The sequence below is a fragment of the Panthera tigris genome, chromosome A2, assembly GCF_018350195.1.
Source record: "Panthera tigris isolate Pti1 chromosome A2, P.tigris_Pti1_mat1.1, whole genome shotgun sequence".
Classification (NCBI taxonomy): Eukaryota; Metazoa; Chordata; class Mammalia; order Carnivora; family Felidae; genus Panthera; species Panthera tigris.
Window position 1 is genome coordinate 129,550,958 of NC_056661.1, and position 27,768 is coordinate 129,578,725.

General features: G+C 39.1%; 1 protein-coding gene across 1 annotated transcript in view; it reads right to left on the reverse strand.

Annotated features, from left to right (window-relative positions):
• DOCK4 (dedicator of cytokinesis 4) overlaps window positions 1-27,768 on the reverse strand; it is a 428,942-nt gene that overhangs the window by 224,469 nt on the left and 176,705 nt on the right. The window contains exons 2-7 of the mRNA XM_042970201.1: window positions 21,274-21,357; window positions 18,795-18,835; window positions 16,699-16,754; window positions 11,828-11,924; window positions 6,961-7,109; window positions 251-335 (exon numbers count right to left, since the gene is read on the reverse strand). Of these exons, the coding sequence (XP_042826135.1) occupies window positions 251-335; window positions 6,961-7,109; window positions 11,828-11,924; window positions 16,699-16,754; window positions 18,795-18,835; window positions 21,274-21,357 (512 nt within the window). The remainder of the gene's footprint in view (window positions 1-250; window positions 336-6,960; window positions 7,110-11,827; window positions 11,925-16,698; window positions 16,755-18,794; window positions 18,836-21,273; window positions 21,358-27,768) is intronic.

Consider the following 27,768-nt stretch of genomic DNA (forward strand, 5'->3'; position numbering starts at 1 on the left):
AAAACTTCTTTAGTTTTACTTCCCAGTATTTAAATGTTGAGAGCTCAGCGGAGCACGTCATGTGATTCTCAAACAGGGAAAGTACCTCGGTTTTTTAACTTGGGGCATGGTCACCTCAGCTCTCAATTCTCTACTTGCTCCAAATTAAACTTGGAACATCCTGTTCTTACAAAATCAATCAAGTACGAAGAGTGCCATGGAAACCACAAAATTAGCAGTGAGGTTATGAGCCAAGGTTTCCTGTACCTACCAATCGGTAGAGCTCTGTAATGCTGATGTCCTCTGGATCCACCATCGCATACTCCTTCCTAGGCACCAGGTCCAGTCCCAGTTGTCTAGAAAACACATTGCAAAAGTTTGGGGGAAATGTCATTTCTACAGAATATATTTAAAAAATCATCATTTTTACTGTATCACCCTGAAATTAGATATGTCACCCACCATGCTTCTTTCTCTCATACTTTTTACCTTGTATTAACTTGTTACCGCAGATGGAGTATCTAGCATAGCTAAGGTGGTCCCTGGACATAATTTGAGAAACACAAGATGACGAAGGCAGGTAAATCAGGGGAATGGACTGGCACCAGAGGCCTTGATGCTGTGTGGTGGGGAGCCATGAGCACCCCACAAACTATCACCACAGGAACCATTCCACCTTGGACTGGGATAGAAACAAGAACAAGGCATAATTTTGTTCTAGAAATTGGAGTTGAGAAGAGGGGAGGTTGGCCTTTAGGACTATACTCGGCACTAAAACACCTAGTCATATCCAGAGCTAACATATTTCTAATGTGGATCTCTGGCAACACGCGTGCAGTCCTCAGTCACAGCGAGTTCTGGGGTCAGTTATTAGGAGAAACTCAGGAAAGGCAGGGGAGAGGAATTAAGGCAGCATAGTTTTAGGCCTGGGGCGGCGAAACAGTTTGATCTCTTGTGTTAGGTGACCGCACGTGGCTTACTGGACTGAGAAGTGTTCTAAGATTATACATCCAGCCTCAGCAGGACCAAGGATTTGTGATGTCCTACCAAAGAGAGAGGAAAGGAAGTATAACTGCCAGTTTCCCTCTGGTGACCTCGGTTAACATACTGGTCCCCAGGGACACCACTTTACTACACTGATATCAACGGTCTATCATTCTATTCCTCTACTTAACCAACCACGACCATCCCAAAGGTACCATGATGGCTTTGCAATGCCCTTGAGATCAAGGTCAAGATACTATGTCTCCCCTAGGCTCCCATCAGTTACCCCATTCCAGGTCTCACATGTAATTCTCAGAGGATAATTTGATCTCTGTCCGTTTCACAACATCATTCTAACATGGATGCCTTCCGCCATGGCTTTTCCAGTTACAAAACCACAGCTTCTCACTTGTGTGTTTAAAAAAAAAAAAAAAAAAGGGAAAAATCCTGAAATTCTGTCCTTCCCCCAAAAGTCAATGGAGGTTTCATGAGTAGAATTTATTAGTTCTGCACTAGCTTCAAACCAGGCACTGACCCAGCTACCCTGAGGGACAGTTGTTCTCAAGATTATACATCTGTGACCTTCTTGATGGCACTAGTTGTCTCAGACATGAAAAAAAGTTTGATTTTTTTTCAATTATGTTTCTCTTTGAGGAACTTAAGAAACACACTCCCATTCTCTAATTTTTGTTGAACTTTCAAATCACAAACAGCACTAGGATTGATTCTTAAAATAACCATGTCTCCCTGTTATGGACTGAATATGTCCTCCCAAAATGTTTTTGTAGGAGTCCAATAAGACCAACCCCATAATGACTATATTTGGAGACATGGACTATAAAGAGGTAACGCATGTTACATGAGGTGCCAAGGGTGAGGTCCTAATGCAATAGGACTGGTGTTCTCATAAGAAGAATGCACAGATTTCTCTCTCTCTAGGCAGGTACAGAGGATAGGTCACGTGAGGACACAGCAAGAAGGCAGCTGTCTGCAAGCCGGCAAGAAAGCCCTCACCAGAAGCTGAAATTGCTGGCACCTTAAACATGGACTTCTAGCATCCAGAATTGTGAGGAAATACATGTGTGGTTTAGGCCACCCAGTCTATGGTATTTTGTTATGGCGGTCGTAGCATACTAACACAGCCCCCTTGGTAGACCTCACCAGGGGTTCTGATAGGGTCTCTTTCCCATTCTCTACCCCCTCCCAAGAGAGAACCACTGCACTACAATTTTAAGGCATCGTTTGACACCAGGTCAGTATTGCTGAGGAAAGATTATCTAGCAAAGGAAAGAAGATTTATGCCCACATATGAATCATGCCACCTACCTCACCCACAACTCCTACGAGAAACTGTCCCACCCGTATTCTTTGCTGGGAGGCACGCAGAAGACCTGAGGCTGTCTAGTCATCTGACCATCTCCCCTTCCCAAGCAACACCTGACTGGCCGACACATAGGCACCTGACCTGCAGGCAAATAATCCTTGGGCTGGCCAGTAGCTTTAAGGGGCTGGTATAAAATGCTCAGTCTAAAGAGGAATAATAGATACTGGCTTTCAATGAGATTCCTTCTTTGAGTATTTGGACCTAGAAATTCAGAGCATCAGCCATGTGACATGAGGAAGAAAAGATAACGTGAAGAGCAGCTGATCTATATCACTATAGAATGAATAAAGACCAACTCGAGCTGCACAGGTTCTGGAGCAGGTATGAAGTCCAGAAACCTCCTGGGCTTTGGGCCCCAGAAGTCTGTAACCTGCAAGTCTCTTTCTCTCATAAGGCTTTGATTGTTGAACTTCTGGCTTCCTGGAGTCCCAGCTATGTGAATAGAGTTTTATCTGTTTCTATTTTGTTTTGTTAATTCCTAGGTATATCCTTAGAATAATTCTCCGGGGAGCCCGGGTGGCTCAGTCGGTTGAGCATCCGACTTCAGCTCCGGTCATGATCTCGCAGTTTATGAGTTCGAGCCTCATTGTCAGGCTCTGTGCTGACAGCTCAGAGCCTGGAGCCTGCTTCAGATTCTGTGTCTCCCCCTCTCTCTGCCCCTTCCCTGCTCGTGCTCTGTGTCTCTCTGTCTCTCAATAATAAATAAATGTTAAAAAAAAATTTTTTTTAAAAGAGTAATTCTCCCACTGTTTGGTTTCTTAGCTCACAGAACAGGATCAGGGTAGGGCTTTAAAACCTCTAAGAAGGGGGTGCCTAGGTGGCTCAGTCGGTTGAGTGTCCAACTTTGGCTCAGGTCATGAGCTCACAGTTCTTGGGTTCGAGCTCCATGTTGGGCTTTGCACGGACAGCATGGAACCTGCTTCGAGTTCTCTGTCTCCCTCTCTCTCTGCCCCTCCCCTACTCATGCTCTCGCTCTCTCTCGCTCTCTCTCTCTCTCATAAACATTTAAAAAAAAACTTTAAAAACAATAAAAAGAAATGAGGCAAAGTGGGAAGGGAGAAAATGGAAAAAGAACTCTCAGAATACAGGAAACCAGAGTGGGGAGGGGAGGGTCAAGTTCTATATCAATGCAGTCATTAAAATGTTCCTGGACATCAGGAAAGAAGGATGAATGGATTCTCCTTCCCGTATGATCTTAGCAGGAAAGTCAAAGGACAGCACAGGATGCTATGGGGAACAAAAACAGGTACCATTATTTTAACTCTGATGCCTCCAGGTGAGAACACTTCTTTTCATGGCCCTGTTAGGGAATAAAATGAGTATCTCCTCCTCCTCTTCTCAAGCATCCCATATCCTAAGGGCTTCCCTTTACCACTCTTCAGCAGTGTGATAGATAACTTGAGATTGAACATTCTTTTTTGTTTCTCCTGAAAGGAGACAGAAGTTTACTGAATATACCACAAGGGAGTGGCAGGCAGGACAGCAAACGAGAGGCTGTCCACCAAGATTGAACATTCTTAAACTTGTGCTCATCCAGAGATCTACATGCTGACATATAATTTTGTAGGACAGTATGATCTAGCTTAACATTGAATAGAATTATCTGAATTTGCTTTTCATTTAGCACTATTCAATAAGAAAACTAATTTATACTTACAAGAATAAGGTAAATGCACAATCTGTGCGCTGTAAATTGTTTTTAAATAACTGCTCAAAGAAAACAAAATGAGACCTCAGAAAATTCATGAATTTGAGGATGAGCTATATAAATTATATTGCTCGTTTTCATGCATCCATGTTTTACCAACTTACCATAAATTAGCCACACAACTGCCCAAAGTACAAGCTGGAACTTACGTGAGTCAAAACTGAGTCATGATTCAGTCATAATTAACGTTTTTCCCTCTGTCATCATCTTTCTTCCTAAAACTGAAAAAGTATCATCTTCTTGCCTGCTCTATATTTCCAAGTTATTTTTGATAAACTACTTCATCCAACCTTCTTCCTATTTACAAACTACTTTTTAAACTTAGACCACCATAATGACTAAGAGCCAATATAATTCAGTGAAAACTCAAAGTTTTTTTCAAAATAAAAAAAGAAACACATGATAGACAGTATGGGTCCCTTTCCAGCAACCATTAGATCTACCCTGCCCGGGCTGCCTCATCTCACAACACAAGACTGAAGGCTCAGCACAAATGGCTGCCAAGCTCTGTTCCTCAGGAAACGTTGTGTGTTTGGAATCATGTTGCCCTGGAGCGAAAAGACCCTTGGACCTTATTGAGTTCAACCTACTCCTTCCATGGATGAAGAAAGTAAAGTCAAGAAGGGCTCAGGAATTTGTCTCACGTCTTAAAAAAGCAGCGTTCCTAGTTCAGTGTCTTGTTGCCATTCCACACGTTGGGTTGTTTACACCCCACAGGAATGAATCTCCTAGAGATAAATAAATTAGGGCTACCATACCGGTCATCTGTAAAAAGGCTGAATGGCACATCTTGCTCAACAAAACAGCAGAAGGACTCTGGGTGAGAATGAGATTTAAAATGTGTTAGCAGGTTCCTATGTTCATACCTCTATTAGGTCATATCTTGGCAGAATCAAAAGTGAATTCTGAGGGGTGCCTGGGTGGCTCAGTCAGTTGAGTGTCTGACTCCTGGTTTCAGTTTCAGGTCATGATCCCAGGATCGTGGGATCAAGCCCCTAGTCGGGCTCTGCGCTGACAGCGTGGAACCTGCTTAGGATTCTCTCTCTCTGCCCCTCCCCCACTGTGCATGCATGCTCTCTCTCAAAATAAATAAATAAACATTTTTTAAAAAGATGTTGGCAAGGAGAAAGGGGAACACTTTTGCACTCCTGGTAGGAATGCAAACTGGTGCAGTCATTCTGGAAAACAGTATGGAGTTTCCTCAAAAAATTACAAATAGAACTATCCTATGAGCCAGCAATTGCACTACTATGTATTTACCCAAAGGATACAGGAGTGCTGATTCAAAAGGGCACATGCACCCCAATGTTTACAGCAGCACTACTGACAATAGCCAAATCATGGAAAGAACCCAAATGTCCATCAACTGATGAATGGATAAAGAAGATGTGGTGTGTATGTATATATGTGTGTGTGTGTGTGTGTGTGTATATATATATATATATATATATATATATATATATATATATATATATATATTGGAATACCACTCAGCAATCAAAAAGAATGAAATCTTGCCATTTGCAACAACATGGATGGAGCCAGAGTATATTATGCTAAGCAAAGTAAGTCAGCCAGCCAGAGAGAGGTAAATATCACGTGATTTCACTCAGATGTGGAATTTAAGAAACAAAACAGATGAACATAGGGGAAGGGAAGGAAAAATAAGATAAAAACAGAGGGAGGCAAACCATAAGAGACTCTTAAACATAGAGAACAAACTGAGGGTTGCTGGAGGCATGTTGGGTGGGGGATGGGCTAAATGGGTGATGGGCATGAAGGAGGGTACTCGGGATGAGCACTGGGTGTTCTATGTAAGCAGTGAATCGATGAATTCTACTCCTGAAATCATTATTACACTATATGTTAAATAACTTGGTTTTAAATAAAATTTAAAAATTAAAAGTAAAAATAAAAAAGAATAATTAAGAAAAAGTGGCTTCTGATAAAATAATTTCCTATGCTCAGAGAAAAAAGCACACTAGCTTCAAATCAGTTTTTCCAGATTCAGTAAGAGGCAAATTTATCTGTGGTATATGCCTGGCCATTTTCTCCTTTTCTGCCTGCCTTTCTTTCATTCTGTAGTCCTAAGATCCTTTCAAGGTCCAAACAGCAAATGGGGACTTGGGGAGAGGAAAGGAAGGAGGACATGACCAAATATGACATTGAGGGATCTTTTAACTTCTTTCAACAAGCCTAGGATCACAGTCAAAGCTTATTCTAATTTCTCACTCACATATTAACATTCATACTTAGTATTAGTACAACATGAGCCTTGATTAGAGCTTTAAGTGATGAGATTTACTACAGTGCTTGGCTGTTATTTTAGATTAGTCACTTAGAGTTTTATTTAAAAGTAAATCTTGGTCTGCTTTTTACGGAGTTCTCCCAAGCAGCTCCTCAAAGAGCCTAATATATACACACAGGCGGAATTAGGGCAATAATGAATGCCCCACCGGTGCACCTGTTTTAAGACTTTTAATGGGAGCTGTTAGCATTAGTGTCTCCCTCCAGATTACTCTGGTGACATATTACCATGGTACGGAAGTGGTATATATTAAAAGCAAATACACATGCCAAACCCAAAGCCTATTTTTAAATAAGACCTATTTAGCAGAAGCCATATCTGGTTGATCCCTGTAAACATTTCATATTCTGTGAGCACATGCATGCCATCTGATCTCACAGGGCACTAGAGAACAAACAACTTCCTGTCACCCTTACCAGCCCTAGAGGATGCGGTGCTCAGCTCTACCAGTGACAGTCTGCACTAAGCACACAAACGGAAAAAAGCTGAAAAAGACCCATATGGTGTTTTCTGGAGATAATACCAAGTAGTGGCTCACACCTAAGTGGCATCTGTCACCAGAGACACCCTCCATCCCCTGTGATGGACAGTACTCACTCATTGCCCCAGTCCAGGCGGGCAGTAATGTGGCGCTTCACATCCTTCATCCGGTCATGGGTCAGATGGCCCACCAGCACCTGCCGCCGCAGATCCAGGATTTCATTCATGATGTGCCACAGCCGGTGGAAGAGATCGCCTTCATTTCTCTGGGAAGGACACAAATGTGGAATCGGTGGTCAGTCCCCATGGTGAGTTGTGAGGTAGCCGTGGAGGAAAGGGAAGGCTAAGTCCTGCTTATTACCCTCTCTGCGCTTGACAGATTCTCTGTCAACAGACACCTCCCCCCTCGTGTTGTCAATTACATTTGCCACTCTACACGCTTTCATCCAGGTTCACGATGCTGCTCTTCTGCCCAAGAGTCTACCTCACTTCTAAGACTCCCCAGCACAGACAGCGTCCTCACTACGCCTCTGTGCCCGGAGTCTGCACACCCTGTCTCCCCTTCCATCTCAAACTCTCCTTTCTGTAGCTCTCTCCCAATTCTATGTCCTTCAAGGCTCCACCTGAATTCCACTTCTGTCAGGAATCTTCCCTGATAACTTTTGCCCATGTTCTCATCCCCCTTCTCTGAACTGGCTGCATACAATTAAGGCCAATTCAGAGGAAAATACTGTTTCCTAATTATTTCTTGCATGTTGCTCTTAATGTTTACTGTATTTCCCATCATAAGCTGGGTACACCGAGGGCTCTCAGACTCATTCGCTGCTACTCTCTGGTCACTAGTCACACCTCTAAAAAAAAAAAAAAAAAATGGTGTTTTCCCTCTTACTTGTTAAACATTCATGTAGATTCAAGATATTCTCCCCTGAGAAATTCATTAAGCAAGGCAGCTTAATGTAAGGAAGATGGGTTAAACTCCTGGCTTCAAATCCTGGTTTTGCTACTTACTAGTTTTATAGGCCTTGCGAGTGTGTTTTGTCATTTGTGAAACAGAGACAGTATGATCTCCCCGTAAGGTTGTTTTGTGGATTGGAGACAATGTTTGTGAAGAGAGCAGTACAGCACAGTGACGAAGAGCACAGACTCGGGAGCCCAGCTCATTAACCTGCATTCCAGCTTTGCCATTTTCTGGTTGAAAAACCTTTGGCAATTAACCTCTTTGTGTGTATTTTCTTATCTGTAGAAGGAGTATCATAATAACTACCTGGTAGGGTCACAGTAAAGATTAATGAGTTCAAATACTAAAACTGTGAGAATAATGCCTGGCTTAGAATAAATATCACGTAAATGTTGGCTGTTATTAATATGGCTTGGTCCAGAATAAGCCCTCTACAAATATTGTGTCTTTACCAAAAGCTACTCTACATCTCTGACCCATGTGCTTAGGGCAAAAACCATTTCTCAATATCTGCCCTTCATCTTTCTTAACCAGAAGCTATGCTTTAACTTTCTACTAAAACATCAATACAGGACATTAAAGTATTGAGATTTTCATATATCTGAAGTTCTCTACAATGATAGACTTCTAGAAATATCAAAGTTCTGTGTGATGGGTAGGTACAGAGGCTCAGTCAGAACACATTTTTCTAATTTTATTTAAAAAAAAAATGTCTTCTGCCTTATCAATACTTGCTGACTTAAAGTGTTTTAATGTACTGTGCAGGTTAAACAAATGTGCTGGCGAAACACGAAGCATTCTCCATAATATTATCCCTGGTCTTCTGAGATACAAATAATCACACTCCTAACTCCTAAAGCACTCCATTGAGCTTGCTCTTCTATTCTCACTCTTTACTCATTTAATACACACCCATACAAGTCATTAAAGGGACACTGTAATGCAATCTTCTAGTAATTCACTGCTCAGTGTCTGTGTTTTCCACGTGGTGTAAGCTCCCAACCACAGACACCATGTCTGTCTTGGGCAGCCCCAGCCGCTGGAGAATGAATGAAAAAATAATGTGATTTATAGGAGGTCATATACTGTGGATCCTGAGAGGTAGATTCTGTTTAGGTCATGGGAAACCATCAGGGAAGATCAGGTAAACCTTGAGGATGTCAGTGGTCACGAGGAAAGGTCCACTAGAGTCAAAGAAAGTACATAAGGAAGATATAAAATAAGTCAAGTCTTGTGCAGGAAAATGGAGAGGCAGCTCCCTCTTGCAATGACTGTCACAGGGCGAGAGTCACCTTCCCTGCTCTTGGGGAAGGTGTTTTGTAGTCGTGCAGGAGGATGGGCTTAATTTTCTAATGATGTCCCCTTTAGTACCTAAGTTTAAGAGAACGCTAAGATGAGAAGGAAGCCGGTTCCCTCAGAAAAATGAAAACCAGCTGGTCAGCTCTCCCTTTAGGAAAACGGACATACCTCAGCCCTGAGCAGCAAAGCTGCTCTCCTAATGTGTGGAACCAGTACCTATCTGGTCTGGCAACTAGTCATAAAATGATGATTCTTGAAAAACTGGACAGTTATGAAGACTATTTAGAAACATCAAAAATCCTCTTGATTTAACAGTATATGAAAAGGGTAGGGTAAAATATTAAACACCTGGAACAAAAGATTATCTGTAAGTTCCTGCAATGCATCAGAAATGAAGCCAAAACTGAACTGTGAGTATTGTAGTGTTTTAGAGAATGGGGAAGTTCTCATTTGCCTCAAAATGAAAAGAGCATAGGTTCTGGGGCAGCAGATCTACCTTCAGACTCAAGTTTCACCAGTTAGAGTGGGACCCTGAATAGGTTATCTCTGGTAAGATTCGGGAATAAAAACAATCTGGCAGAGCCCCAGGGAATAAAGATATAAAATACTGAGACAAAGGCCTGCACAGAAGTACTTAGTAAAAGATGGCTGCTGTATTTCTCCTAAGCTTTTTGTGGTTACGTTACTGATATTTTATTAAGTGATATTTTAAAGAATATTATTTAGGCTCTTACCAATGACATTAAAAAGAGCAACTAGCACTTCTTAAGTATTTACCATGAGCTTTTAAGCTAAATGTTCTACTACTATTAAGTCTATCTCATAAACTGCTTACAATTTACAAGATATTATTATCCTCATCAAACATCTTCCAGTGGAGAATCCAGGTGCCTTAAAAAACACTGGAAAAGAACATGGATGCTCAAGTATGATGAATCTGAACTAAAACATTGGGCTTGAAACACTCTTATCAGGAAGAGAGAAACCAAAAGGCCCAACATAAATAGCCAAGTCAACCTCATGTTCAAGGTCAAAAATCTGCTTTCTCCAGGTTAAACTTCATATTTGTTCCTAACATAACAGACTACCATGCCAGTATCTGGGGGAACTTTTAAATAACTTTCTCTCCATCTCCAGTACTCAGGACATTAAAAAGCTGGAAGGTTACTCCTAGAGCTTACAACACAGAGATTTTTCAAGCCAATCAAGTATGTCCCCAAAATAGATGCCTGCAACCTGAAAAGCAGGTAAAAATAGCTAGATAAGGCAGAATCAAGAGGAAATTCAACTTTGTTCCCCACAAGCAGCCTCATAAAAGGGAAAGTGCTGGTGCTCTAGCTCCACAAATGGATGACACTTACACTGCCATTATTTTTGTAACTCGTATGTTGGGTATTTCAATGATGCAATGACCTGAACATTTCAGATAGTTTCATTTCCACGTTAATATTATGTACAATGTTATTTTAAGTGAAATAATACTTGGATTTTATATTCTTCCTGTTAAAAAAAAAAAAAAAAACCTGAAAGGGACATCTGCATTTCCTTTGCTGCCTCTCAGCACAGAGCCCCTGAGTTCAGTTATCTTGACTTTGCATTTACCTCATTCCAGCAAAGCTTAGACTGGCATTTCATCTCAGACTGCCCTGTGGATTTTAGTAGTGAGTCCTAAAGCCACCAGCTCTAGGAGGGCATGGTCAGAGAAATCCAACATCAAAAGGGGTTTTATTTTTAAGATTTTCTTGCTTCAGTGAAATATCCTATTTCATTTATATGTAACAGACAATAAAAACTGTCATTCTGTGCCAATGTCCTTCACTAATTTGGATTTTCTCTTTGACAAGCTGTTTCAAATCATTTTGTCAGGCTAAGTACACCTTTGTATTTTGAACGCATCCCCTCAAATGATTAAGCTGTTCTATAAACGTCTTTGAAAATAAAAGGAGAAACAGCATTCATCTTCCTCAGACATGTTCAGAGATCCAAAGTGAGGGCCCTAGATTCACCTAAGAATCCACACTCGGCCATTTTCCAGCTGCTTGGCTCAGAGCAAGTACTGTACTTCACTCTCTGCCTCATTTTTCTCATTAGTAAGCTGGGAATGATCACGGTCACAATTTCCTTGAGTGGTTGTATGGATTAAATGAGATACTGCATACAGAGTACTTCTAAAGGGTTTGCAACACAGTTAAGCTCTCAATAAAGACAATTTGTTATAATAAGTAAATACGTACATAAAAACATAACCCCCAAACATGGACCACCCCCCTGGTTTTCAAGAAACATTCCTTTCCCTTGTATATTTAGAATATTCTTGTTCATTCTGCCTAAGGAGTCTATCATTTTCAGTACACTTGAATCATTTACAGAAAATTAGAATAAAATGCCACCAATACTCCAATTGCACTGAAAAGGAATTTCTTTTTCTTTGAAGATCAAAAATACTCAGAAAGCCTAACACAAGTTCCATGTAAACCATTCTATTTGATTAGATGCCAGAAAAATCATGTTTTACATTCCTACAGTTTGAAGAAGAACTCACAAAACACATGATTAGCGGACACACAGATTACAACAAGACTATGTCTTGTGAGGCTCTGTATCTCCAATTTCTGGAGGAGTACAAGTGCCTCACAGCAGGTGCTCAATTATTAGTCAGTGCTTACCCTTGTTCAAGTATTCTTAAAACAATTCTCTATCCGAAAAACTATGCCATTAAAAAGTTACCACATAGAGCTGTTTCCACATGGTTCCCCAGTCTCTTAATGTCGATGTCATTTCTGTTATAACAGAGTCTTCAGTGGGAATAACCATTTCAAATTGTCTGTGAAATTAAAAAAGAAAAACGAAGTATGCAGGTCGTTATCATTGACAATAATTTTATTTTAAATCCTCTAAAAGATAAAACTAGAAAAGGAAACTGCCTAATTATTTTGGGTTCTGCACACAGTAATCAGGATCTTATCATAGACCTGTGTGAGGGATGTCATGTGGGTTATGGCACTGCAATACCAAAATGACCACCCACTTCATCAACGTCAACTTTGAAGAGTGTGGTAAGAAGCAACATTAACAGAAGAGTTCTGCTCCAGCCACAATTTGACCGCTGAACAACTCATTTAACCTCCCCAAACCCAAAAGCCTTCATGTAACATGAGGTCACCAAGCTCGCATCAACTATGAGATGGCTTTTGCTTTCTAAGCATTATGACCATAGGACTCAAAGACAATGACAGACTTGTTCAATGATCAGGATATTATGTTTCGAAACATGCAAAGTGACTTAGTATTATAAATATCTACACACTGAGGTACAGATTAAACACTCCCTTGCTCTTCTTTTTAATGTTTATTAATTTCTCAGAGAGTGTGTGAGTAGGGAGGGGCAGAGAGACAGAGGGAGACAGAGCGAGACAGAGGATCTGAGGCAGGCTCTGTGCTGACAGCAGAGAGCCCAATGCGGGGCTCGAACTCACAAACTGTAAGATCATGACCTGAGCCGAAGTCTGATGCTCAACCGAGTGAGCCACCCAGACGCCCCTGAACACTCACTTGACCTTATTAACACTTCATTTTTATTATCTGTAAGTGGGACCATGAAAAAAAAATTAGTATATTAATGTTATGCATCATAGAGCTTAAGAGCTTCTGAAATCATAAATATTCAAACATCCATTGCACAATGTTCTTCTCTCTGATTAGGGTAATATATTCTTCCTGTTTTTTCTCCACAAGTCACAACCATACTGGAAAACATTCATACCAACATCTACTAGGATATATACAGTGGTTCTGATGTTGAGAAGATACATGAAGATAGGGACAAAAAAAAAAAATCTAGAAGGTTTCATTTACCCTCTGTGTCTATCTTTGACATATAACAACCTTTTTCTTTTTTCAAATTGTTTCAAGTGAAAATGCCTAAGTGGCTATTATTACAACTTTTCAAAAGAGTGTTACCTGCTATGTGATGGATTAGTTTCTTAACATTGAGTGTGTATTTTTTCAAGGACAATAATATGTAGAAGGTGACAACATCTTAAGACAGTGAACCAGGTTGTCTAGATGATCAAGGGAAAATTACTTCTTAGCATGAGGCTAATAACTGGTCTGTAGCTCCTTTGTGATGTTATATCCAAAGGGTGTATAATTGTCTTTTGTAAAGTCTTCTTGACAGCAAGTAAGAAAACTAAAATCTTTACCAAGAGAGCCTTGTTTCCTCATTTCATAGTGCTGTTAAAATACTTGCTCTGTTAATATTCCCCTTCTTTCTAGACCTTAAGGAAACACAGCTGAAAATGGAAAACTGGGATTTAAACCTAGAAATAAAAGTAAACAGTAGTTTATGAACTGCGACATATCCAGAACCTTTTCTCAAGTCAACATGTGGCATTTGCAAATGGTAGCTCATGTATTTTGCTTCTGAAGCAGCTGTTGCAATTTAAATGATGAATATTTGGAGATACAGATTATAAAATGATCAGATGTAAGGTCAAGAAGGGAACGATGAATTTCCAGGACAACCCGACAACCCAGTTAACGTTTAAAAAGTGGCATGACCTCAAGCAGCAATTAAACAATACAGAAGTGGCCTCGCTGTTCACCAACTATAATTTAATTTAAGGACCCCCATCAGCCCTACGTAGCTCTGAAACCCAGGACTGAATGTAAAGGCAATTCAGTCTGTGAGAAGTTGATTTGGGATTTGTTCCACCAAAATGTAAATTTTTAAGAAGCTCCACAAAATCTCTGTTTTCAACGAGGCAGCTGTTTCCTCTTAATTACACCAAAAGCAAAAATCAATGTTCCAGTAGTCATAAGTAGTTGCCCCTGAAATTACATTTTGCTTAGTTACTCTGAGATATACTTTGCAGCAATTTCATTCCAGTGGGCCATCAGGCTGCTAATCTTTCTTTTTCTTTTTTTTTCTTTCCTTAAAGTTTATTATTTATTTTGAAAGTGAGGGGAAGTGGAGGGCAGAGAGAGGAGAGAAAGAATCCCAAGCAGGTTGTCAGTGCACAGCCCGATGCAGGGCTCAAATTCATGAACCAGATCATGCCCTGAGCCAAAGTCAAGAGTCAGATGCTTAACCAACTGAGCCACCCAGGCAGGCACCCCAAGCTGCTAATCTTGCAGTAAGAGAGGCAACATCAAAATCCTAAACAAGTTCTTTGGGAAAGCAATCATCTAGCAATATGTGTTCTCAAATGTTTTTCAGACTAAAGTTTTTCTTCCAGTTAATAGTCCTAGAATCTAGGGTCTCAATCAATTCCAATAACAAATTCTTCTTCTTCTTTTGAAAATCATTGTGGGCTCTACCTTCAGTGTTCTCTGCTATTTTAATGCTCATTATGCCCTGTATCACACAGAGAACCCACAACCAAGTCTTAAACTTACACAACTAAATTTTGAGACAACTTTATACATGCTTAAACTTCCTCAGGCTCAGGGAAAGGGGTCAGATACACACCAGTTACTGCCTAGGACAAAAATTTATAAATAAAAGAAGGAATTTATTTTGATAATGTCCCACCCAATCTGCTTTGAGAGGTAGGACTTCCAACGGGTCAAGTGAGGACTGCTATCATCTTTGCTAACATCCTCTCTTTCCCTTGGTCAGAGTGTAAGGTGTGGGCTGAGTGGCTCTTTGCTCTGGAGAGTTGAAGGCATAGGGCTGGGCTTGGGACAAAGGCAACAAGGAAAACTGATTGCATGGGTTTGCCCAGGTGGACACTTTAAGGGTCAGGGTAGAGACCTTGGGGGTTCCACCTTGTCCAGCCCAGATCACTAGGGCAGAAATGTCAGAACAAAGAGTAAGCTTATGGTTTAAATATCTTCTAGAGGTTCCTCTGGTTTACTTGAGGGGAGCTGGACAGCATCAAAGTGAGCCTGGTGGGAGGGTTCCAAAAGGACTGATAACTCTGCTTGACTCATTTCTGGTGGGTTACAGCTGCACAACATTCCCAAAGGACACACATTTATTCAAACAGTAGTAGTAGGGGCCCCTGGGTGGCTCAGTCAATTGAGCATCCGACTTCACCTCAGGTCATGATTTTGCGGTACATGAATTCAAACCCCGCATTGGGCTTGCTGCTGTCAGCACAGAGCCCACTTCAGACCCTCTGTCCTCCTCCTTCTACCCCTCCCCTACTTGCGTGGGCTCTCCCTCAAGAATAAAATAAACATTAAAAGACCAAAAAAAAGGTAACTTTCTAAAAAAAAAAAACAGTAGTAGTGGTAAATATTAATATTAGAATTACGTTTTTAATCTATTTTAAATAATTACTACTGCTACTAGTAATGATAGTAATATTGCTTAAAGTAGCAGACATATAGGGGTGTCTGGGTGGTCCAGTTGGTTGAGCCGTGACTCTTGATTTCACCTCAGGTCATGATCCCAGTGTTGTGGGATAGAGCCCTGTTTCAGGCTCTGCAATGACAGCGCAGAACCCACCTGGGAGTTTCTCTCTCCCTCTGTCTCTCTGCCTCTCTCTCTCTCTCAAAATAAGTAAATAAACTTTAAAAAAAGTAACAGACATATACATACAAGACATATAGTATAAGGATCTCCTAGACTCTAAGTTTTATCCATATAGGAAACTCTGAATGTATTTATACCATAGATTCTCAGCCACCTGCAGAGATTATTTCACTAGATCAATACTCTACCTTTACAGACAGTAGATATAAGAATCATCCATTTAAATAGCATCCTTGGAACTTTCTTGGTAAAACTCAAATTTGAAGATCTCATTTACTATACTTTAAAATGTGCTTTAATAATTCAAATAAATTGCTATTTTTTTTTCTATTTGAAGAAAAATGTAATTTTGCAGTCGAATCTGTCTTCTTTCTTTTGTCATAAAATGACAATCATTCAGTGATCCAGGGCATATTTCTTATGGCACTGGCAGCAAATGTTTGGATCCAAATCCACAGTCCACTTACAATGAATCACCCGCTCATGATAAGCAGTTAAATAAGCAAGTTCTACCGTTTTATACTATGGTATTTTATTTGAATGACCCTGCTATCCTGACAGCTACTTCAAGAACTTTTGCAAACAGACTGGAAAGACTTTTAAAATATATGAGAAATCTTAGGTGATCAATGAGCTCAATCAAACAAAGTACAGAAATTCCATTCCCTAAAATAGAAGAGTGGCTTTGTGAAGAGGTGACACGAAAACATGGTATTATCCCCATTTAGGGAAAAACAGTCAGTCTTGGGTGCTTATAATCAATGGTAAATCTAGGAAATTCCCAGGGTTTGAGACATGACTCAGCACTCCATGGGTTGACTGACATGCTTTCCTATATAGCAGAAAACCAAAAAGAACCCACTCCTTGTGCTTACAATTAGGCTGATTCCATGATCTGTGGACAATGAGAGACCTCTGGTGCCCTCAGACTCTCTTCAGGTCTAGCACACATAGACGGAGTGCAGTAAATTGTCTCCACCAACCGCCCTCACCAGATAACACAGACAATGGCATGATCTCCTATAGTTCATTTTTCAAGACAATTACTAAGCCTTTCAAATTCTAAAATAAGCAATGGTTCTGTGAAAATCCTCCATTAATAAAACTCCTTTCTTACCCTTTGTTCTTCACACAGGCATTTTTCAAATGAACGTAGCTGGAAGGAAAGATACCCTGGAAGAGAAAACATGAAGGTTATGGTGCTAGTGGCTGGATAAGGGGGGGGGGGGGTTGGGGGGGTTGGAAAGGGTGTTCACAAGTCATAGGCATACACTACAGTCATACAGCCAGAGCAATATCAGAAATAGGAAAAAACATCTCTATCACACTGGACCCATCCTTTTATTTTCCACCACTGACTAGTTTACAAATTCAGGGATTCTCTGAAGCAAATATAGTAAAAAAAAAAAAAAAAAAAAAAAAATTAAATCTCACTCAAAAATCTATTCTTTACAAAACAGAGTTATTTAAAAATTTTCAGGAATTCTGCATAGAATAGAAAGCATGTTAGACTGAATTAAATTTTTTTTTAATATTGCATGATTTTCAAAGAGGGTTCTTTGTTTTGGTAGTTGTTCTCTTACTTCTCTCTCAAACACTCGTGGCTATTTTTAAATACAGACACACAAAAAAATCACCGTGAATCGAGAGACAATACATATATTATGTGTTATGGAAGATCTCTGATGAAAACATAGCAGGAGTTAATCAGCAGGCTGCATTCTGATGGAACAAAAATTAAACAAAAGACACACGCTAGCTTAAAGCTTTTTATTGTAGAGAAAAGACAGGACAAGGCAATTGTTCCTTTGTTCTAAATGGGATGTTGAAAGAAGCAACATAAAAAAAAAATTAGCATCAATTTTATTGTCCATTAAATGACAATATCCTCTGAATGATTTTTGATGTGTAATCAAATGACAAATTCAATTAAATATTTAGGAAAGCAAATGCCATTTGAATATGTTATCACCATTGTGGATCCAAGGATAACATAAAATTTAATAAGCAAATTCTGTACATACAACAGTAATAAACAGATATACATGTTAAAAATATTTTTTTTTCCTTCAAAATTTAAATTAACTCAAAATGGTAGGATTAACAAACAGAGTAATTATAATTAATAAGAAAAAGTCAGAACTTGAGGTTAGAAGAGTGGCAGAAATAAGTCCTATTTTTCTCAAAATTATTCTAAATAAATAATTAAGTACTAAAACTATATTTGCATGTGCCTTGCAGATGTCCAAAAATAACTTTAAATAAGGACTAAAATATTAAAAATATGAAATTTCTATACTCTTTTGCCCCTCAGGCTTTCCTTTAGAATGACCAAAAATAAATAAAAATACAGTTTTTACATACAGCTGGATGATCCAGAGAAAGGTATAGTTAAGCAGAAAGGCAGGCAGAAGAATTTCGATTACTTACATTATATTTTGAGAATAAGAAATTATACAATTTCTTATCTAAAATCCTAATAAAGCCAGAATTAAACCAACAAGTGAACATGACATGTAAGAGAGTATTACAGAATGTACAAAGCATGGCTAAAGGATTGAGAAGTTAAAGCAGAGTCACAGATAATAGTAAGGATTAGTTCCAAAGTCATAAAGTATACACATGAGAGGTAAAACAAAAATCATACTACTTCCTATTATAATTCCTGAGGATGTATATAAACATATAAAGGACAAGGAGTCTTAGCTTCTGTCTGGAATGGTAAGAAGGGGAAGCTCTTTATAATATGGTTTCCCCATGTTTCACCTGCCCAAACCCAAAAGGGACAAGGTTGCTGAAATAAACGTGTTTCTCCACACTACTATTTTACAAATGATACCACAGAAAACTTAAAGATTAAATACCTCTAATTGATACTTCTTTTGGAATATCCATTTACCCTGAATTTTAATTTCCCCTTGAATTTTAATTTTGCCCTCTGCTAAACTAACACTTCAAAAAGATTTTGTTTATATATAATGAGCTTATTAAGGTCTTCTCAGTACAAATTGCAAGAGCTATGTTGGATTACCACTTGAGTAGCATGTCTTAATGATAATCCAAGTTCAAAGGAATTTTCAAAATTATGAAAATCTGAATTGCCATTTGGCATTTCAACTAAGAGTTCCAACTGTAATTACAACTGTAAAATGAAATAAAATAAAATAACTTTAAAAAAATTCTGTAATTATGGTTAGGAGTAATATTTTTTACCTTGACATTTGGGTTTTTTAAAGCAAATCCTCTGTACCAGCCTGTGGAGAAATAATCATGGTCATTATTTTGATTAAACCACTGTAATGTTTTAAAGAAAAGTGATTACAAATCAATCTGTCCTTTACTGATAGAATTTTACCCTATATGTAAATATTCTATGTATGAAAAGATGGGGGTTGGAAATAAGCTGGACTATAGCTCAAGAGACTACTGGTTTAAGTATTCTATTAATACAAGTATTTTAAAAATTCTAATGGAAATTTATATGAAAAATAGAAACATGCATAATAGAAGTACAGGGTTTGGAATCAAAAGATTGGGCTTAAATTATGGCTTTGCTATTTATTATTTTATTTAGGGCAGGTTAATTTACCTGAGTATAGTTTCTCTACTTTTATAAAAGGCTATACACTATGTCTCAGGGAAATTTAAGAATCTGCAAAAGATTTAATATGTTTCCAATTTGTCTTTGCCTGACTACAAGGTCCAGACCCTATCACCAAACAACAGGGCTCAGCCAACAGTCATAGAGTGAATTTTCACATCCTTCAGCCCATCATCTAGGGTTAGGATCAGTCTGATAGCATAAGAAGTGGGAAATCAGTTATCATCCATTAATAACAGTGATGGGCACTCTTATCAGCAAAATGTTCTAGTAATGATCTGACCCTAATTTTTATTCTATAGAATGCCTATGACTTAACCTCCAAGCAATTCTGTATCAATTGTATAGCACTATCCCTAAAGAGTAACACATCTTTTTACTGCTTAACACAAGCACAGAGCATATATATGAATATATATGGTAAATAGATAGCCCCCTATAAATGTATTATTTTCAACTTAGAATTTCTTCAAGCACAGAACCATTTTGTTTCTTGGTAAGAAATTATTTTACCATGTAACAAATATTCTGTTGAATTGGACCTTTTAACAAACTGAATTTTTAAAAGGAAATATTTGAACTTGTATTTAAATATTTTTGTTCCTCATAAGTTTTCTGAAACGGATATATTGTAAAATGTCATACTTAACAGCTTTAAAATCAGTCTGAAGCAAGCAGAATGAATTGAGCAGAAACTGTATATCTCAGGATTTATTATATCCCTGAAAGACATATCCAAGAAATATATCCAATGTCAAATAATTATTCTAACAGAAACCAAAACTTTTTGAGAACTGCAAAAATCTCATACAGAGGTCTCTGTCCAATTACATCACAGAGAAAGGTTTTTAGGTTACAAAGGAGCTATTAGCTATGAAGCCCATTTTTATGCACCATTCCAAAACAGATTTTATATTTACCTGTACACAAAGTAAACATAGACAAAATGCATCTGGCAATAACAAGAAAGACCTTACTATATATTTTCTTTAAATTTTTTAAGATTTATTGATTTTTGAGAGAGACAGAGTGTGAGCGAGCAGGGCAGGGGCAGAGAGAGAGGGAGACACAGAATCTGAAGCAGGCTCCAGCTCTAAGCTGTCAGCACACAGCCTGACATAGGGCTCAAACACGCAAGCTGTGAGATCATGACCTGAGCCGAAGTCAGACGCTCAACCGACTGAGCCAGCTAGACAACCTGTATTCTTAAAGATTTCATTTATAGTGGGCAGAATAAATGTTCATGTATTAACACCATTTAATGCCAGGTTATAAGTGAACTTAATAGTTCTGTTTTGGGGAATACAGTTTCATGGATGTTATCATATTATAAATTCCTACTGAAGATAGCATTTCAGAAGAAAATGAGTATTTTGGGATATACTAGAAGGGCTTTAAAATGTGGCCATTTTATTAACAAGAAAAAAAGAGTAGTCATTTCAACTGGGATCTTTTTAAATACTAGCGTTCAAGTCCATTTACAGGAATGGAAACATCTGACGACATACTAAGTATCTTGATTTAATGAGTTACATGCTGCATAAATCAATAATAATCATAAAATTCTTATAGTATATTCCACAAACATTTCAAATGCATTGAATAACTTTAGTTCAAATTTAGGGGTGGAGAGAGGACTGCAGGACCAGAGCAGAGTTGGCCTTGGCTCAAGCCTTCCCCAAGGCCTCTGATTACCTAACCTTGCAGAAGCCATTTCTGCTCTGGATGTATGTTTCTTCCTGTCCTGGGCACCTACAAGACACTTGAGATTCTGACAAAGACCTTCTAGTTTGGCACTGAATCATGAACTCCCACAAATACAGTAGCCTCAACTGCTTTCTATGTTGGCATCTAGTGAATATAAAGACATAATATCAGGAAGAATAAAATCAGCTTAAAAATAGCAAATCATGCTTTCCCATAAGCCAGACATTGCAAGAAACAAACTTTGTCAAAAATGGTTCACTGTGACCACTGGAAAAATTCCAGAAATCAAGAGGAGGACAGAATTTGTAAACATTACGAACTGTCCAGTGGTGAGGAGGTTGGGTATATAGCTTCAAACCACAGGGGGGTAACTAGCCCACTTACCATCACACTTCTCCAGGATCTGAACTGTATCTCCAATTTCCAATGACAGGCCATATGGTACCGTTCCTCGAAAGCTGGCAATAACTGCAAGAAATGTTATAGAATATATGAAGATAATCATATTGGTTACAGCCAGTTATACTGCTTACTATTAAATGTTACCAACTAGGAAAAATGAATGTGAAGAGGAAGTACACTTGGAGAGCTAAAACCTGCTGTCATGCTTAAATGTTACATATTTTTGAAGAGAGTCAGTCTTACATACTTTACCAACTTCCAGGTCAAATCAGTGTTACAAATACGAATTTCAAAGATAGGGAATTTACTAAAACAATACAAAATATCAACACTAGCACTCAATAACCTGTGTGACAAAGATATTTCCTGAAGAGCCCTGGAAAGACCTGTGCCATTGTTACTGCTATATTCACTCTTCATCCAGACACCTCGCCCGTAATAGTTACTCAAAAAATACGTTTTCAATAACAAATGACGAATGCCTATCTTTCTTGCTGTGAAGCTTGGTTTACATTTCTATGATGTTGCTTAAAAGAGATTTCTTTTCCCTTGACTATAAACTCCTCAAGAGAAGCGATTGCATCTATTTGTTTACTATACTAGCATGTCCCCAGAGCTTAACCAAGTATGTGGCATGAAAGCAGTCTCTTGAGTAGTAATGGATAGTAACAATTTATTTAACTCTGACTGGACTCCTCTCCTAGCATTAAACACAGAGCCATGATGACAATCCCCATATGGCTTAACTCTCCTGGAATCGGGCGTGTGTGTCCAGGGGTAAGTAGGGTGTCACCATTTAGCCTTACCTAGTGATTAGAGACTGATTTCTGAAACATTTCACAGGGTTGGACAGGACTAGGATGTTAAAACCAGAGAGAAAGTATGTATGGGTTAGTCACCTCTGGGTACCTTGAGGATCTACAGACAGGTTGAAGCACAGTGATTCCCCCCAGGAGAGCAATGCCTGAGTCAAAAAGGAGATAAGGATGGAGAAATAGAAAAAAATGCACCCCAACACACGAAAAAGAAGAGACATGTTCTGTTAAATACTATGAGCATCATATTGAACTTGCAATTCACGTTTTAAAAAATGATAGTAAATGCTTTGACTGCATGGTTTTTAAAAGACCACAATTTTGGAAATCCATTTTATAATTCTGTCTTAGACAGTGAGATTTAGATACAACCCCAATCCCCAAAATAAATTATTGCCACTGTTGTGAACGTACTTTAAAAGCTTGAAGAAACACATGAATCTGTCAAAAATCAGAACATGCCATAAGTAATGGGCTTTTAGAGAGGTCTAAAACTCTTCCGTAATCTCCAAACAAAATTAACAGTAGAGATCAAAACACACGACAGAAAACATAACCCATGGTACATGAGATGGATGAAAATAATGGTATAGTAACCAAGTTAGAACATTTTAGACAAGCACTAATTCATGATGTCATTTTTTTTCTTTTTTTTAAAGTTTATTTATTTTTGAGAGAGAGAGTGTGCACACCCGAGTTGGGGAGGGGCCGAGAGAGAGGAAAAGACAGAATCCCAAGCAGGCTCCGTGCTGACAACAGTGTTTAATCTCATGAACCGTGAGATCGCGACCTGAGCCAAAACCAAGAGTCTGACACTTAACTGAGCCACCCAGGTGCCCCCATGATGTCATTTTCTAACTATAACCATAAATACCGTATGACCTCATACTGAGGTACTAGAAGATGTTTGCTCAAAAAATAATCAAGGGTCTGTATATCTTGACAGATTATCTCAAGTAACTTTCAGAGAGCTCTTACAAGAGATCAACAACTGAAGACACAGTAGACTGATAACACTTTAAAAGACTTCAGAAGAAGCTTGCATCCAGAATTGCCTTTCTTCATTCATGAAGTTACCTCAACTGCTCACAACCCTGGTGGTTCCACACTGCTCCGCTTAGAGATCTAAGCACACAGAATTCCCAGCACAGATCTGTATATAGCTCCTACTACTCACAAATGCCCTTGTAACTCCCAAGGCTGCATGTTCTCTCCTAGCCCTCAGCACCTTCTTGAACACAGTAGTACCATCCATGGACTTCATTTCTTCCCCTCCCTTTACACTTCACCCCACTCAATCCAGCCCTCACTGTGCTCTGAAACTGCTCTACTGAAGTCACCAGTCCCCTAACTGTGACTTTGCATATCGCCTTCAGGAGTCTATCCTCTCTTGAACTGGGTCTCTCACACTCCCCAGCCTTCTTCTATAGAAGTTCCTTCCTTTCTTAGCTCTCTTAAATGTTGGTGTCATCCAGCATTCTATGCCCAAGATGCTGAGGCATAAAAGCTGGGGTGTAGGCAAATAGCATCAAGTTTGGTATTGTGAGACATGAGTTTGAACCCAGATCTTAAACACTTATTAGCTTTTTCATTTTAGTAAAGGCACCTCTCAAAATCTGCATTCATTACCTGTTCAGGCAAATGGGGGTAACAATAAAGGAATTGTAAAAGGTAGTGGAGGATTAAATAAAGCACCTATCAGAAATAATTTACTACACACTAGGTACATTCTAGTCATTTAATGAATACTTCAATTATTTAAACTGTACTTTTTCCTTCCTATCCATATACATTCTTCCTTTTTGGAGAGAGAGCCAAGCCTTCTAGAATCACCTGTTGACAAATGGTTTGCCAAGTCTCTCTCCAGTTCTGATTTGTGCCCACAGAATCTGACACAAACTTGGAAACTGTAGATCTCTGTTCCCATATCTAAGCACCTAAAACCGAGCATACTTCCAACTGAACCCGTTATCCTGCCATCCTCTAACCAAATCCAGCTATTTTCTCTCTCCCAATCACCCATTCTGAAATGTTAGTCTAAAATAGTAGTCTATTGACAGTCCTGCTTCATCCTGCTATTACAAGGTGGATTTCTCTGTATCCCTCAACAGGGCCACTGTAAAGCCTTCTGGGATGCCTCCCTGGATGTCCTTCCTCAATACAATGTCCACAATGCCACCAGTTACCTTTGATTCAGTCACCTTTGGGTTTAAGGTTTTGCAGGGTTTCTCGTCTGTGTGTGTGTGTGTGTGTGTGTGTGTGTGTGTGTGTGTCCGTTTCTGCATGTGGCATCAGGAAAATTTTTATATTTCAACTATTCGATTTGATTTCCTTGGATTTCCTTGGCTCCAAATATGGTGTTGTGTTCATCTCTCCCCATTTGCTATTACGTAAAAAATTAATTTGGATTAACAAATATGCATATAAACCTAAGTTAGAGTCAAGGATTTTAAAATTTTTACCTAAGATGAAAATGTTAAGTGTAGAGCATAGCCATCTTGAAAGCCATACCATAAATAGCTGCCTTTTATCATTCATAATGTTATTCCTTCATATAATGATAATCAGTTTAATACCTATTAACAATTCATTTGAAATTAAATGGCTGGGAGAAACAACCTCATAGAGACTCATAAGTATTTTCTGTGAAGAAGGTAGAAAGAAAGCAAAATCATTCTGTGAAGTAGAGACCCATACCTCAGTTTCAATGATACTGTTTGTCCATGCAAACAACAAATTCATTACTTAAAACTTTTAAACAGCACAGAGAAACTCAATCACAGAGTCCTACAACTTTTCAAAGCAAAAACAGAAAAAAAAATAATTAAAAAACTACTTGAAGTCAATGAAGTAGGTCTACCTCGCAGACAATAACAAGTTCTTCATCGTCATTGTCAAAACAGTATTTACAATGATTCTACTTGCCACAATTCAATTCAAGTCTGGCAAAGGCTGCCCTTGCCCTTTATGGGCTGACAATCTAAGATGAATGGAATGTAACGTAAAAGAATAATAATAATAATAATAATAATAATGAAAATGCTTTGTCCCTTCTGACATAAAGGAAAGAAACTCATCTCTCAAAGTCAGAGTTTTGGCTTCGTCTTTCTAGTAATAGTATCTCTGACTCATGAACAGATTGTGGTCTGAAAGGTCACCTGTGATCTGACTATTTACAACACAGAACATGGTATTGTTGGTCTCAAGTTCTGAGATTAGCCCAAGAATCCTGTTTGATACAAAAATGAAACTCCTTGTTTTTTTGCCACAAAAACATGTGCTATGATTGCACCAGAAACCAAAAAAAACAAACAAACAAAAAACCATATTGATGTGAGTAGTTGTATGATTTTGACACACAGCAGTAGCAGTTAGAAGGCAATGATGAAGCAGGCACGGACTGTGCAGGCATGCTAAACAAACTCTTGCGCAGAGCACATTTAGAACTGGTTCTTGCCTATGTCTGCATGCATTTCACATTGTACATTCAGCTCTAGCTTGCCATGGATATATCTATAGTTAGGTTGATTAGTTTTGAGTGTCATTGGTGGACTTCTGAAGAACCTGGATAAGAGCTGGAGCAAAGAGAAAAGGGAAAGGGGATTAATGAGAAATTCTTTCCAGGGACTCTATTTCATAAAATGGTGAACTACAGAGGAAAACAAGGGGCTACCTTCTGTGCACATGTACAATATCCGCCTGTAGGGAGAGACCAAACGTGGTGGGGAAAAAAAGAATACTACTCGAAGCCAAGACTCTTCTTTCTTAATAGCTGTCTGGAATAGGGCTTGAGGGCAGATGGTCATCACTTGGAGATTTCTATAGGTACCTGGCTATCAGTATGACAGCAGGGCTGTGGAAGCAGGTGGCTCAGAAAGAATGAAGAAAAAATTTAAATGAATGTGGGATGGGGAGATAAACTGGGAGCTCCTGAATGCTGCTTTGATGCTGGAAATGAACTAAGAAAATGAAAGAAATGCTGTGCTCCTTCTCAACCTCAGACTTGCCATGACCTTGGGATCTGGCTCCGTTCTGGAAGTGGGTCACGCCCCCAGTACACCTTGCAGCCACACCTGAGAGCACAAGCACAGGCACACTTACAAGCAGGAATCCATTCATATGCCACAGTTACTACGGTCAGGACTTGAGCACGTCCCATGACTCCCTTCTGGACTGAGTGAAAAATCACAAGCGTATTGAATAAAACATATTCATTTCTGACACTTCACAAGTATCACCTGAAAATGTATTGCTGTCCTTGACTGTGAAGAGGATAGGGAACTTCATTCTGCTTGAACCACTGCCATTTGGATTCAAGGTAAACATAAAGTGTGGTGGTGGCTGCTGCAATACCAAGATCCCTCTCCAGAAATGCATGACTTATCCGTCCAGCTGCTAAGAGCATTAGGGCAGGCAGCCCTTGGCTGCCAGCCCCCTTCCGGAACTGTCTCAGCTGTAAAGGGCTGCTTTGCCCAAGGTCACGCCCTCCTCCCAGGGTGGCTTGCATCTAGTGACTGCCCGGGTGGGAGTTAGAAGGCCAGATCCTCATGCTGTAACTCGGTACAACTAGCTCAAGCGACGAAGGCTGTCCAGGCTTGCATCACAGGTCAACTTCTTCTTCTGCCTTGTCCTGCTTCCTTCTACTCCCGTCCATGGGTGTGAATCCTGAGAGCACTCCCTGAGTAACATCATGCAAACTCATCTCCAGCTCAGAGTCTGCTTTCCAGAAAGCCCAACCTGCTACCAGTTTCAAAGCTTTACCCATTCAGAATTTATGTCTTCCAAAATTTATTTTCAAGGGATAAGGAAAGTAACCTTATTAAAATTAAAAAACCTTAAACTTTGTGTTAAGGGTTTTGCTAAATTCTTTATGTATTATTTTTAATCTTCTATGATGTAGGTGTTTCCACTTCCCATTTTAGAGATAGAGAAAAAGAAGAGGAAAAGAGACAAACAAGGCAACAAATCAATGATATTAGGAGGGAATTATTCCACATGAAGATTTATTTGAAGACATTGTCACTGCGGCAGTAAACGAACCGTTTTTATTCTCCAGAGTCACAAACGTATTCTTCACCTTGGTTTTAATGTTACAAATGCAAAGGCATTTGCCTAAGTGGCTACAAGAACAATTAAAGGTCAAACAATAAAACTCTGAACTAATTATTACATCCGCCTATCAGTACTTTTAAAAACAACTTAAGATGATAGAAAAGGTTATGGTTTTGGCCAAGTGCCAGCCAAGAGGAGGGAAGAGACAGAGTTTAAACAATTATCTCAAAGGCATCCCAGCACTTAGGAAAAGGAGACAAAGTTAGAGACTGGAGGCCTGGGGCTTAGTTCCATGCTTATGAACCACGTGGTCCTCGGTCCTTCCATTTGCCATCCTGGGATGACATCACCTGTCTGGCCTTGCTCACAGAGATGTCACAAGGATCAAACAAATTTATGAGAATAAGATTTGTAAGACTATAAAATGTAAGGAACATAGGGTATTATATTTTCATCATCACTGCTACCCAGTAATTTGGAGGCTGAACCTGAATCTGTCATAGGCAAAAATAAGGTTTCCATTTTCAGTAGTAAGTCAAAAATTCTTTCTGTTATTATAGCTTCTTGGAAATCATTATTAACAAGTCAAACTTAGAAAGATTCAGCCTCA